Consider the following 10,951-nt stretch of genomic DNA (forward strand, 5'->3'; position numbering starts at 1 on the left):
CCACTCTGTGTGTTTACAGACAGAGAAACGCAGCCCTGATGCTGACGAACACTCAAACGCAGGAGAAGGACGTGGCAGTCACCTTGCAGAGGATGCCAGAGGGGTCCCAAGGTCAGGGGAAATAACCAGAGAGAGAGAAGCCACGGCGACATGCTCCAGAACATACCAACCCTTAGCAAGAAAACAAAACAGGTCTGAGCCACTGGCTGTTTCTGGGTGGAGTGATTACAGATCCTTTTAATTTTCCTCTAGTTACATTTTCTCTTCAATAGTTGCTACATTTTCTATAACAAAGCCTAACTTTCAAAAGAAGAAAAAATAAAGATTTTACATATATGTGATACAAATCCAGGTACGCATGTACATGCCATATAAATTAAGTAGCTCAACTTCGATGGGCCTCTTATGAGACTGAAGATGTGATGGTCAAATGGCCACTTTTTTTTTTTTTTAACTACAGCAAATTGAAATTACTGGGGCTATCATTTAAAAGCCCATAAATAAGGGTTTATCCCAGACGCTCTGTCTCCCTAATGAACAGAAAAGGAGCAGCCACTCGTCTTCTTTGGTTTCTTCTCGTTCTGTTTCTCCTCCCTAATTTCCTCCTTCTTCTCACCCCAAAACGGGAACAGATCTAGAAAAACTATAGTGCCTGGGACAGGACAGCCTGGGCCAATGCTAGGCAGTGGATTGATAACGGAACCTGTCTTTTTCCAAACCCCTGGGGCTTTATCCATCCACCTGCCGCAGGGATCCTGGCTGCTACCCTGGGACCTGGCAAACAGTGGTCGGGCACTGTCAGCGCCCCAGTCTCCTTTGAACCTCTTTCTTCCTCCTGCCTCTTCGGTTCTCTCTGGTTACCCAGGGTCCCTTGGCTGCCCAAAGTTATCTCAAACCCCTGACTATTACTTCAAGGTCTGAAATGTTCCCTTCTTTCCACTGGATCCGGGGAGCCACGTGCCAGAGCTGCAGTTCTGTAATCCCAATTAGAGGGGACACCAGGAGGTTTGTGAAGGAGACCTGCCCCTCCCGGGAAGTATCTGCCTCTTGAAAGAAGAGCTTGTTCAAATGCCCAGTCCTGGGTGAAGCATCTTACACACATTAGCTCATTGAATGAAGCCTTGCTATGGTCCCGAGAGGTAGAAATTGCTTTTCTTATTTTACAGTTGAGGATACTGAGGCTCAGAGAGGTCAAATGACTCTCCAGGGTCACACGGCTGGTGAATTCTCACTGGGAACATGGAGGAGGACACAGCTTTGAGCAGGAGCTCTTACATTCAGCCTACTCTGGGCCTCAACCCTAGGCAGGCCATTCCCCCTTATCCGATCTTCCACTTAGTGTGATCTGACTTCCAGCCTGTTGCCCCGGGTCATCAGTGAATCATTACTTGGAGAAAGGCAGAGGTTGGTAAAATGAATCAAGCATTCAGGAAACCCAAAGCCATACCAAGACAAAACAAGTCCCATCAAATTATAAATTCACAAATGAGACGCAACTGTATTAAGCTCACGTGATGTTCATCACTGCGACAACTGCCATTGAAATAATGCGCCCCTAAGAGTTATTACAAGGAAAGGCCCATATTAGTGCTTCTTGGCCTTCACACACTTGTTAGCCATGGGATAATTAACTTTATCCAGCAAACCAACTCATCCGAACACCTCATTCCTAGCCCACCTTGGATATTTTCAGTATTCATTGAATTGCTTTTAACATCAGATGCTTCTAGATCCACTTCACAAAATGTTCACCAGGGTCAACGTCTGAAGAATGAAGAGAGTTTACGGGAGGGGGAACCAGTAAAGGGTGAAAATTTCTTTCATATTCTTATACAAAACCTAATTGTTTCCTTTGTATTTATTGCTGATTGACTTCTCCTTTATTTGTCAGTCAGCCAAACAAAATGCGTTTGCCTTTTCTAATCTTGGCTCATAAATCAGTTCTTTCGGCTCCTAATTACTTTGGCTGTTCTCCCTTGAAAATCTTCCAATCTATCTAAAACCTTCTCTTGAGAGGAAAAGAGCATGTGCTGTCTTAGGTGGAAACGTGATAGAACATAAATTGGGATAAACTCTTAACCAAAAGTGGGGTCATAATATGACAGAACACAAGATTTTATTTAAGACTGTATTAGGTTGTAAATCATTATTGAAAGCATCCCAAAGATTTTCTTTCCTTTTATGGTGTCACTGAATTTTCATTTCTAAGCTCATCCTAGAACAAACAAGTAACTTTGTTTCACTAAAATTTATCAGAGGACCTGCTCGACCCAAATAACACAAAAAGAAATCCAGCAGTACCTTTGAGCCTTAGGGAGAAAAACAAGTGGCTGAATTTTCAGATTTCTCATAGTCACTAAGACTTATGAAAACAAACTTCATGATCCCAGTTCACGTTCCAACTCTAGAAGCATATCCAGCTTTGTAAAGATGTCCCCCACAGTGCCTCCCACACTCCTTGCCGCCCCAAATGTGAAACATTAATCACACCGTCACCCATCCCACTGTGCAAACCACAGACTCAAGAGGCACCCTTGACGTCTACCTGTTCCCTTCCCTACATCCCCAAATCCAATCCATCAGCAACCTATCCCCTCCCCTACATACTCCATGAGTCTCCATACTTCCTGCATCTGCACCTCCGTTGCCCTGTGCCACCCTCATCTTCTGACTAGACTAGACCAGCTAATCTGGGCCACTTCCAAGCTGTTATTGACTTCCCTCTGCTCTCAGGATGAAGAAAACAATTATTACACAGCCCATAAAGCCCTGCACGATCTGAGTTCCTTTCCACCTCAGAGAGACGAGTCACCCATACTCTTCTCTCCCTGTCCCCTCTCTACCTAGTCCAGTGACTCTTAACCGTGGCTGCACACTGGCATGGTCTAGGGAACTTTCATCTGGCTGTGTGGTTTCTAAAATCCTTCTATGAAAATGTTACTGTAGAATGTAGACTCTGAGCACACTTGAAAGCTGAACGCTCAGTTTTGTCCCAGGCCCATTACCTAATCAGCGTTAACCAGGACTTTTAACAAAACAGAATTACAGTCTATTTCTACATCTATGCCTCCAATAATTTCCTGTTTTTAAGAAAAGACTATGGTTTGTTTTATTTTAAGCTTTTACGTGTGAACAGATCCTCAGGGCTCAGGAACTCATGACTATCACTATAACGTGAAATTCCTCTATTAGATGCAATGAAACATAACAGAAAAATTGCAGTGTCCTCCCTCAACTGTTACGTGACATCTGAATAAAAGCACAAGACGGTGTTGAGGAGAAGGCTCTGGGGAGTGGCAGAGGCTCACTTATTGGAAATGCAGCCCAGCGATGCCAGCAATTAGGAATGGTGACCAAGCACAAGGGAAAACGCCAGGTCAAAACCTGTTTACTCAAAAATAGTCACAAATTGTCCAAGTTAAGTCTACAAGTCCAAAAGTCCACTGTATATAATTTATTATTAAAGCCAAGATAAATTAGAACCCCATATACCTCCAGTCTGTCTGCCATTGCGAGCAAAGACCACAGTTTGCATCTCTATAACCCGAACCATAATGCCTGGCACGCGGTGGGTTTCCAAGAACGATTTGTTGACTGAATTCATGGAACGTAACTATCAACTTGAAAATTCCTTGGCTTAAGGTTATTCCATATTAGACGGCAGTGACAAGGTCCAGAATGTGCCACTGTGGCATAAAAATCATTTTGAGCTGCAGGCATTTGAGAATAGGCTTTTTTTCCTGAACTCCCTTACCTGCCTAAAAGCAGAGCTTTTCAAAAGAACTGAATTGTCATAAATGCCTCTCCAGGAAGATGACTCTTACCACCTGAGACTAGAAGCCTGCACTGCACCTAAACAGACCTCGTCATGAACTATCGTATCTCCAGCTATTCCCCTAAGAACCCACTGGTCTTTCCTAAAAGTCATTTGTTTTTCCATAGGTGCCCTTCTTCCCCTCCCCTTCCCTTGTTAAGGTGATAAAGAAGTCCCAAATTCTAACCGCCTCCTTGAAGCACATTTTTCTGTGAACTTGCACTGAATGTACATGAATTTTAAAAATCTGTCTTTTCTCTTGTGAATCTGTCTTTTGTCAGTTTAATTTGTGGGCCCCCAAAAACTAAACATAAGAGGTTAGAGGAAAAATTTTTCTTTCCCGACAGCAACGTCAAGGAAACCTTGAATCCTGACCACCTCTGTCAGACACTGAAGGCATGCAGTCCAGATAAGTGAGGGAGAAAACAAGCAGTGGAAGTGGAAAGCATGCAAAACTCAAGTATGAAAACTGAAAGAAGGCAAGTCCCAGATTCTGTAAAATTCAGTGAAAGGATTCCTAACACACACTACCTTCAATAGGGCCAAAGCCCTATTTAGTATCAAGTGGTTTCAAATTAATCTTTGAGATGGTTTTATTTTCTTCCTCTGATTAGTGCAAAGAGTAACTTTGTAATCAGTAAATAGCCACTGAAGGAAATCACAGAATTATATACTCTTACAGCTGGAACATGGAACTTATTAACACAAGAATGTTCAAAGCTCAGCCTTACAAGCAATTAAAGAAATGCTTGTTTAAAAACATTAAGAAATTCTATGTTTTTCCTACTAAATTTGCATAGATTTTTAAAAAGTAAATATCCACAATTAGCTAGGACGCAGTGAGATGGGAATTAGCATGTATTGCTGGGAGGGGGGCATAAATTGAAGGGCAATCTGGATGTATGCGTTAGACTCCTTTAGGATGGATCGAACACTCACTGGCCCAGGCATTGCACCCTGAGAGGTGATTTCTACGTCAATCATGAGGAATCTGAGTGATAAATTACGTCACAACATTGTTATGCACAAGCCAAAAAAGCTGGAAGCCACCAAAATGTCCAACACGAACAAGATGGGAGTGGAGCTGTTAACAGTTGGGGAAACAGGATGAAAAATGGGTCGAGCACTTGAAGAGAAGGATAAACTTGGGCACCTGAAGTTTGAGGCGCCTGTGGGACATTCATTGTCAGATGGGCAGAAATGGAAGCCTGACGCGGAAGAGATACAAGACCAGAGAGAAAGATCTGGGACTCAGCCTCGGAGAAGTCAACAGGCCACAGAAATCACGTTCTCCGACAGCAGTGAAGGCCGTGGGTGAAAGGTTTAACGAACAAGGCTGATTCCAAAGTGTATGCACCATTTAGTAGAAGGAAAAATGTTTATACGTGCCCCCAAAAAGAAAAATCTGAAAGGAAAATGTTAAAAGCAAAATGTTGAAATTATAGATGATTTAGATATTATTTTTCTTTATACTCTTCTGTATTTTCCTTTTTTTTTTTTAAAAAAAAAGCAGTGTCTTCATTCAACTATGTATGATAAGTGAATATAATGCTCCAGCATTTTCCTGAATGATAAATATATGTATTTTTCATTACTTAAAAAAAAATTTAATCCGAGATGTTCTAACTATTGCCTTGTTTTACAGATATGGAAATGCTGACAATACCAGTAGAGGAAGTGACTTGCCCAAGGTCATGCAGTCAGCAAGCACAGCTTCTGAAAACCATCCTGGAGCTCCAGCAAGAAACGGAAAAAGGGATTTGGTTTGTAACCAAGCTCTCTGAATCACAGCTCTTCTACCAGGTGAGGAAGCTCTATAAATACAGCCATAAATATGTGCTTAATCATATACCTTCCACTGACTTATTGTAAGTAATCACCTCCATGGCATTTTACCAAAATGTTCCAGAGCAAAGTATAATCTTCTCTCTTGATAATTTTGAGGACTTTTTGTCCTTCACAAAAAAAGTGTTCTGCATTTTCTCAATTAAAAAAAAAAAAAAGATCCTTTTGCCAGCTACTGATGCTGTCAGGTTTTTAATGTGAGTCCACCCACTCCAAGCTGTATCTATGTCTGAATACAAATACATATATTTGAAGACTGGCCAAGTTCTTTTAATTCATTCTCTTATCACAGGATGTAGTAAAAGCAAAGTCATATTTCCTTCAAGTTTATCTCATTTTCAATACCCATTTGAATAAAAAAATCCCATTGTCTTTCACGATGGATACTGAATTACTGGAAGACCACTGTACATCTAGTCTAGACCAACAAAATGAAATATGATTTCTTTAAAGCAGAATGCTATTTCCATTACTTACATCAGATGGAAAGCTTTTACCTGTAATTAATAAATCAATTATAAGCTTTAAACCTACCTCTGACATGAATTAGATTTCCAAAATATGTAACCTTTGGTTGAACTATATTTCATTTTTAAAACTGGGGTCCATCACAATCTAGTGATCAATACATAGAACACCACAAATAGTATCCCTTGTGTTTGTCAGATATTATAAATGGTTAGCATTATGCTTGCAGGAAGCACACAGCTGTTGGTCTAACCTTTTGGGGCCCATCTCCTGAAAGCATGATATATCGTTCTTACTTTATAGCTTTCCGTACTTAAGGTACCCATTTCTGTAGCCTTAGGGATGATGTGGCTATAAATGCATGTATAAATGTCTCACAAACCCACACGGTGAGATGTGTATTTATTTTGACAAACTTAACTGCCTACAGTGTTGGGAAGGTAAAGAAGGGCTAGTGTATTTCTGAAAGATGACTTTGCTCTGTCTTTGACAAAAGACATCTCACAGTAACACACACCTTACATTCATAGCTTTTTCATCTACCTACTGCCATTCTGACGAATCTAAACATTAGACTTTTTTTCAATCATCATTTCAGAAAGGAAGAGAACCTAGTAGGTAAGAGCTCTAGGGATGGCAGGCAGTCCTGAATTTGAAGAGCCACTCTGCCACTTACCAGGTGTGCGACCTTGGGCAAGTGACTTAAGTTTCAGTTTCTTCAACTGCAAAGAGTAGACAATGGCACCTGGGATGGTTGGAAGACAATGCACAGCTTAGCACAGTGTCTAGTACATAGCACGGACTTGATAAAGTAAATGTTACTTAACAGTATTCATAAGATGCTTTTCATCTTATGAGGAGCATTTACAAAAGACTTCTGTGTCCCTGTTTCCCCAAACCAGAAACTCCATCAACATTGCCTTGGGAATTATCGTGAAGACTCTAGAAAAGAGGACAAAAGAACTCCACAATGCCCTTCTTTCAGAACTCAGGCCAATACTTTAACGCTCATGTCTATCTGTATTTACCTGGCTGGTTCCATTTTACGGAGCCTCATCTGTTTGTGGCATGGGGATGTCCTGGGATTCAACCAACCAATTCTGCAGTAGACTTTTGCAACTTTGCCCTTTTGTGAGTACTGTTTCATGTTCCACGTGAATTTAGTCTTTGCTAAATCTTTGACCTTATCTCGGACCATATCATTTTCTGCTTGTGATCCTAAGCTCATGAAAAACATGTTTTCCTTTAATGTTTTGACAACCTTTAAGTACAGAAACGCCTAGAGAATCAACTGGTAAGTTCTTTCAGATGGTGAGAACAGACTATACATAATACGCTACAAAAGCCTGCCTTCTAAGTATGGAATCGTAAATCTCTCCACACTGGAATCCCAGAATGGCCAAGAACAGATAGAAAACTAAGAACCCCCTCCCAGGGTCTTGGGGCACGCACAGATAAGCTTGAGAATGAGAAGGAATGTCCTGCCCTGGCAACACTCTAACCCCGCTTCTTGGCTGTTTCTGATCTAGAACCCTGATCAGAGAAAGGGAAATAATGAGGGGGAATAATGCTAGTGGGCCTGCTGACTGATGGTCAGCCACAGCAGCAGGTCCCCTGCCATCAGCAATGCACTTAGTGAATGACGAGTCTGTGATAACAGAAAGTGCATGTACTATAACTGAATACAACAGGTTACAAAACTTTTATAATACAGGTACACACATTCATACACACATGCACAATACAACCTCAATTATGTAAAATAAAGCACATGAAAACCATAAAGACAATACACCGAAACACTGGTTGTCACTGAGTGGGAATTATGGGTAATACTTTTCCTCTTTCTACTTTCTTATTATTTTTTTCCAATTGTCTATAATCGTGTATAGCTTGGATATCTAAAAAACGTATTTTAAATGTCGACATAAATACATTGAAATTTAGCAAATTTCACGTTTTAGCAAGAGAGAAAAATGAATACTCTTCACAACAGATAACAATCCTTCCTACAAACGACTTTGACCATTGTCCTGATGGTAAAGGTTGATAATTAGTAACTAGGAGGACGCTTTGCAAATATTGGCGCCAGCAGCCTGCCCCAGACCCCTCTCTCTGGGTCAGATGGTTCTTTTTTGTGTGAAACATTCTGGTCTATCCTAGAGGACTGGGGAACGTGGAGGGAGAGAGGTGTAGGGAGAGTGAAACTGTTAGAAATCGGTTGGGTAACGGATATATCCTCAAAACTGCTCTGAAAGTGTTTGCAGCCTGTACCTGCACTAAACAGACCGATCTGTTTCACACACACCAGGGCGTGGCCCACCAGGAAAAACCCGCGCATCCGTGAGTGACAGCTTAGACCTTAAGGATATCGATACTTCCACTTTGCAAGGAGCCGTTTCTCCCACCACCTCCCCAAACGCAAGCCTCAAGGAGGGTGTAGGTTTGGCTCCAGCCAAAGTGCTGCGGGCAGTTTTAACTTTATGTTCCTGTAAGGCTGCCCTGTGCATCTCCTTTGGTTTCGGGAGCTCTGAAGATCCGTTTAAGGTTCTGTTCATAGACTGAGCCTCCAAGCCTTTGTGTCTAGAGAAACCCAAGCCTCCCTCACCTGGGGACCTGTGATCTGATCCTCCTACACCATCAGTAAAGATGCAGGTGCTCAAACAGCAAGAATCAGGGTCTGTGTTTAATGTCCCTGGGGCAAGCACGTCGGAGAAGTGGTGGGGACAGGTCAAGTGTGAGTGCTGGGAGACCATTTCTGCAACAGTTCTCTTGGAAACCCTTGTCCACGTCGTACTTTTTCGGCTGGGGGGTGGAGGCAAAGACTGTGGACGCGTGGGCTCTTCACTATCACCCTCCGCGCACTGCCAACGTGTGAGTGACGCCAGTAACTTCTAGGTGAGTGGATTTTTCACTCGGTTTGGGCTGGGGATGGATGATGGGGACAAACGGCTGGGAGTGTCGACTTAAAAGAGTCTATCGATTTTATGGAGGCCTTGTGGACTTCCACAGAACACCCAGTGAAAAAGAGAGGTTCTGGGGGAGGGGTGCAGAGAAACGAGGGTGCGGGAATAGGCTGCCATAAACCTGCCAATTACCCAAAGAGAGAAGGGGGCGGCTTTGGCTGATGCCACCGAGGAGGGCCACCTAGAAGAAGGAAGCTCAGCGTGGGCGCCTTGACCCTCCGCGGCTCGCTCACGCCCCCTCAAACCCCCGCGCGGCCCGAGCCCGCCCAGCCAGGCCCCGGGGGCGCAGCCTCAGAGGCGGCCGAGGGCTCGGCGGGCGTCCCGGCGTGCAGGGCGCGGCGAGGCGTGTACCTTGGTGCCCTGGTAGAAGTCGTCCACGGACCGCGAGCCCATGAAGGGGAACTGCATGTGCGTGTGCGTGTCGATGCCGCCGGGCAAGACCAGCTTGCCGGCGGCGTCTAGGACCCGCAGCCCGGCCGGCGCGTCCCCGGGCGGCAGCAGGTCGCGCCCCAGCGCCCGCACCACGCCGTCCTCCACCAGCACGTCGGCCACCTGCGAGGAGTCGTCGTTGACCACGCGCCCCCCGCGTATCAGGAGTCGCGACGGCGCCGCCATGGCGAGCGTCGCACGCGCTGCGGGCCGCCCTCCTTCCGGGGGCACAGGGAGGACGCCCGGGCCGGGCTCCGGGTTTATCAAGGACCCGCTGCGAGGGGGCGGGGGAGGAGAGGCTCCACCCCCGGGGGGCTGGGCCTGCGTGAAAGGCTGGGGCGGACCCCGAGGTCAGCGGGCTTCAGACCTGAAAGTTCTGACGCCCTGAATCCAGGTGTACGTCCAGACCCTAGATGTACACCGAGATTTTTCCCTTCCAGTCATTGGAAGGGAAAAGTCGTGGAGGTAGTTTTAAAGACGAGGGACGTTTGTTTTCCTTTCTAAGAAAAGGCACTTTGGGGAAAAAATCTACCTCATTTCTTCCCTTTATAAAGAGTGTGTCTGTACCAAAACGCAGAGAGACAGGCAGAGAGAGAGAGGAAGGGAGGGAGACAGACAGACAGACACCACCAGCAACAATGAAAACACCCACGCCCCGAAGAACCACTTGATCTGGATTTCCTTTTAAATATTCTTAACTGTGCGAGGAGCAAAGATAAATGACATTCTCGTCCTCAAGGAGCTAAGAGCCAACAGTGACACACATACATATTTCAATGGATAACAATATATAAACCAGAAAATTCTGCCTTCGAGAGAGGCTAAAGATACGAGTTTAGAAGAAAGTGGGAGTTTATTTCTGCCTTGAAGGAAATCAGATATGGAAGATTCACAAAGAGGTATTTGAACTAGGACAAAGAGGACATGGACATGGAGAGATAAGGGCTGGGAAGAGGGATGATGTTCTGGGCGAGGGAACAGGCTGGATAAAGGCACAGAGAAGGTGATGGCAAGTTGAGTGTGACCTCCACGTGGTTAAGCTGAGGGGATAGGGTTGGACAGTTGTGGACCACCCCTTTCCTCCCAGGGGAGAAGGATGAAGAGTAGACAGAGCAGTGAGAGAGAAGGGAGCTCGGGGAGCCCTGCGTGAGGGACGACAGCAGTGCGGGGTTTCAGGAGCACCAAGATCGAATGCCATAGGAAGGGTGGGGAGTGTGGGGGACGTGTGCTGTTCCATCGTCTATTCTCATCCTCATTCTGCCAACAGTCACTGGAGTTTCTCTGGCAGGAAATCCTCCCCGTGCATTCTCAGAACACTCACCTCGGTGGAACTGATGGGACCTCCGGCTCTGGGACCGATCTGCTTATCTAAGCACTGCCAGTCACAGCAGGAAGTCCTCACGGCCACGGTGATGTGTTCAGGGATGAC

The 10,951-nt window shown here is 44.8% G+C and overlaps 1 protein-coding gene across 7 annotated transcripts in view; it reads right to left on the minus strand.

Moving 5' to 3' along the window:
- Positions 1 to 9,750, minus strand: part of DPYS (dihydropyrimidinase) — a 155,539-nt gene extending 145,789 nt beyond the window's left edge. For all 7 annotated transcript variants that reach the window (XR_009516635.1, XM_059995046.1, XM_059995041.1 and 4 more), the window contains exon 1: positions 9,445 to 9,750. Coding sequence is in view for 6 of the 7 variants with exons in the window: in XM_059995046.1 (XP_059851029.1) it covers positions 9,445 to 9,708 (264 nt within the window). In the remaining variant the exon portion in view is untranslated. The remainder of the gene's footprint in view (positions 1 to 9,444) is intronic.
- Between the last annotated feature and the right edge of the window lie 1,201 nt (positions 9,751 to 10,951).

Source organism: Delphinus delphis, chromosome 17 (genome assembly GCF_949987515.2).
Source record: "Delphinus delphis chromosome 17, mDelDel1.2, whole genome shotgun sequence".
Classification (NCBI taxonomy): domain Eukaryota; kingdom Metazoa; phylum Chordata; class Mammalia; order Artiodactyla; family Delphinidae; genus Delphinus; species Delphinus delphis.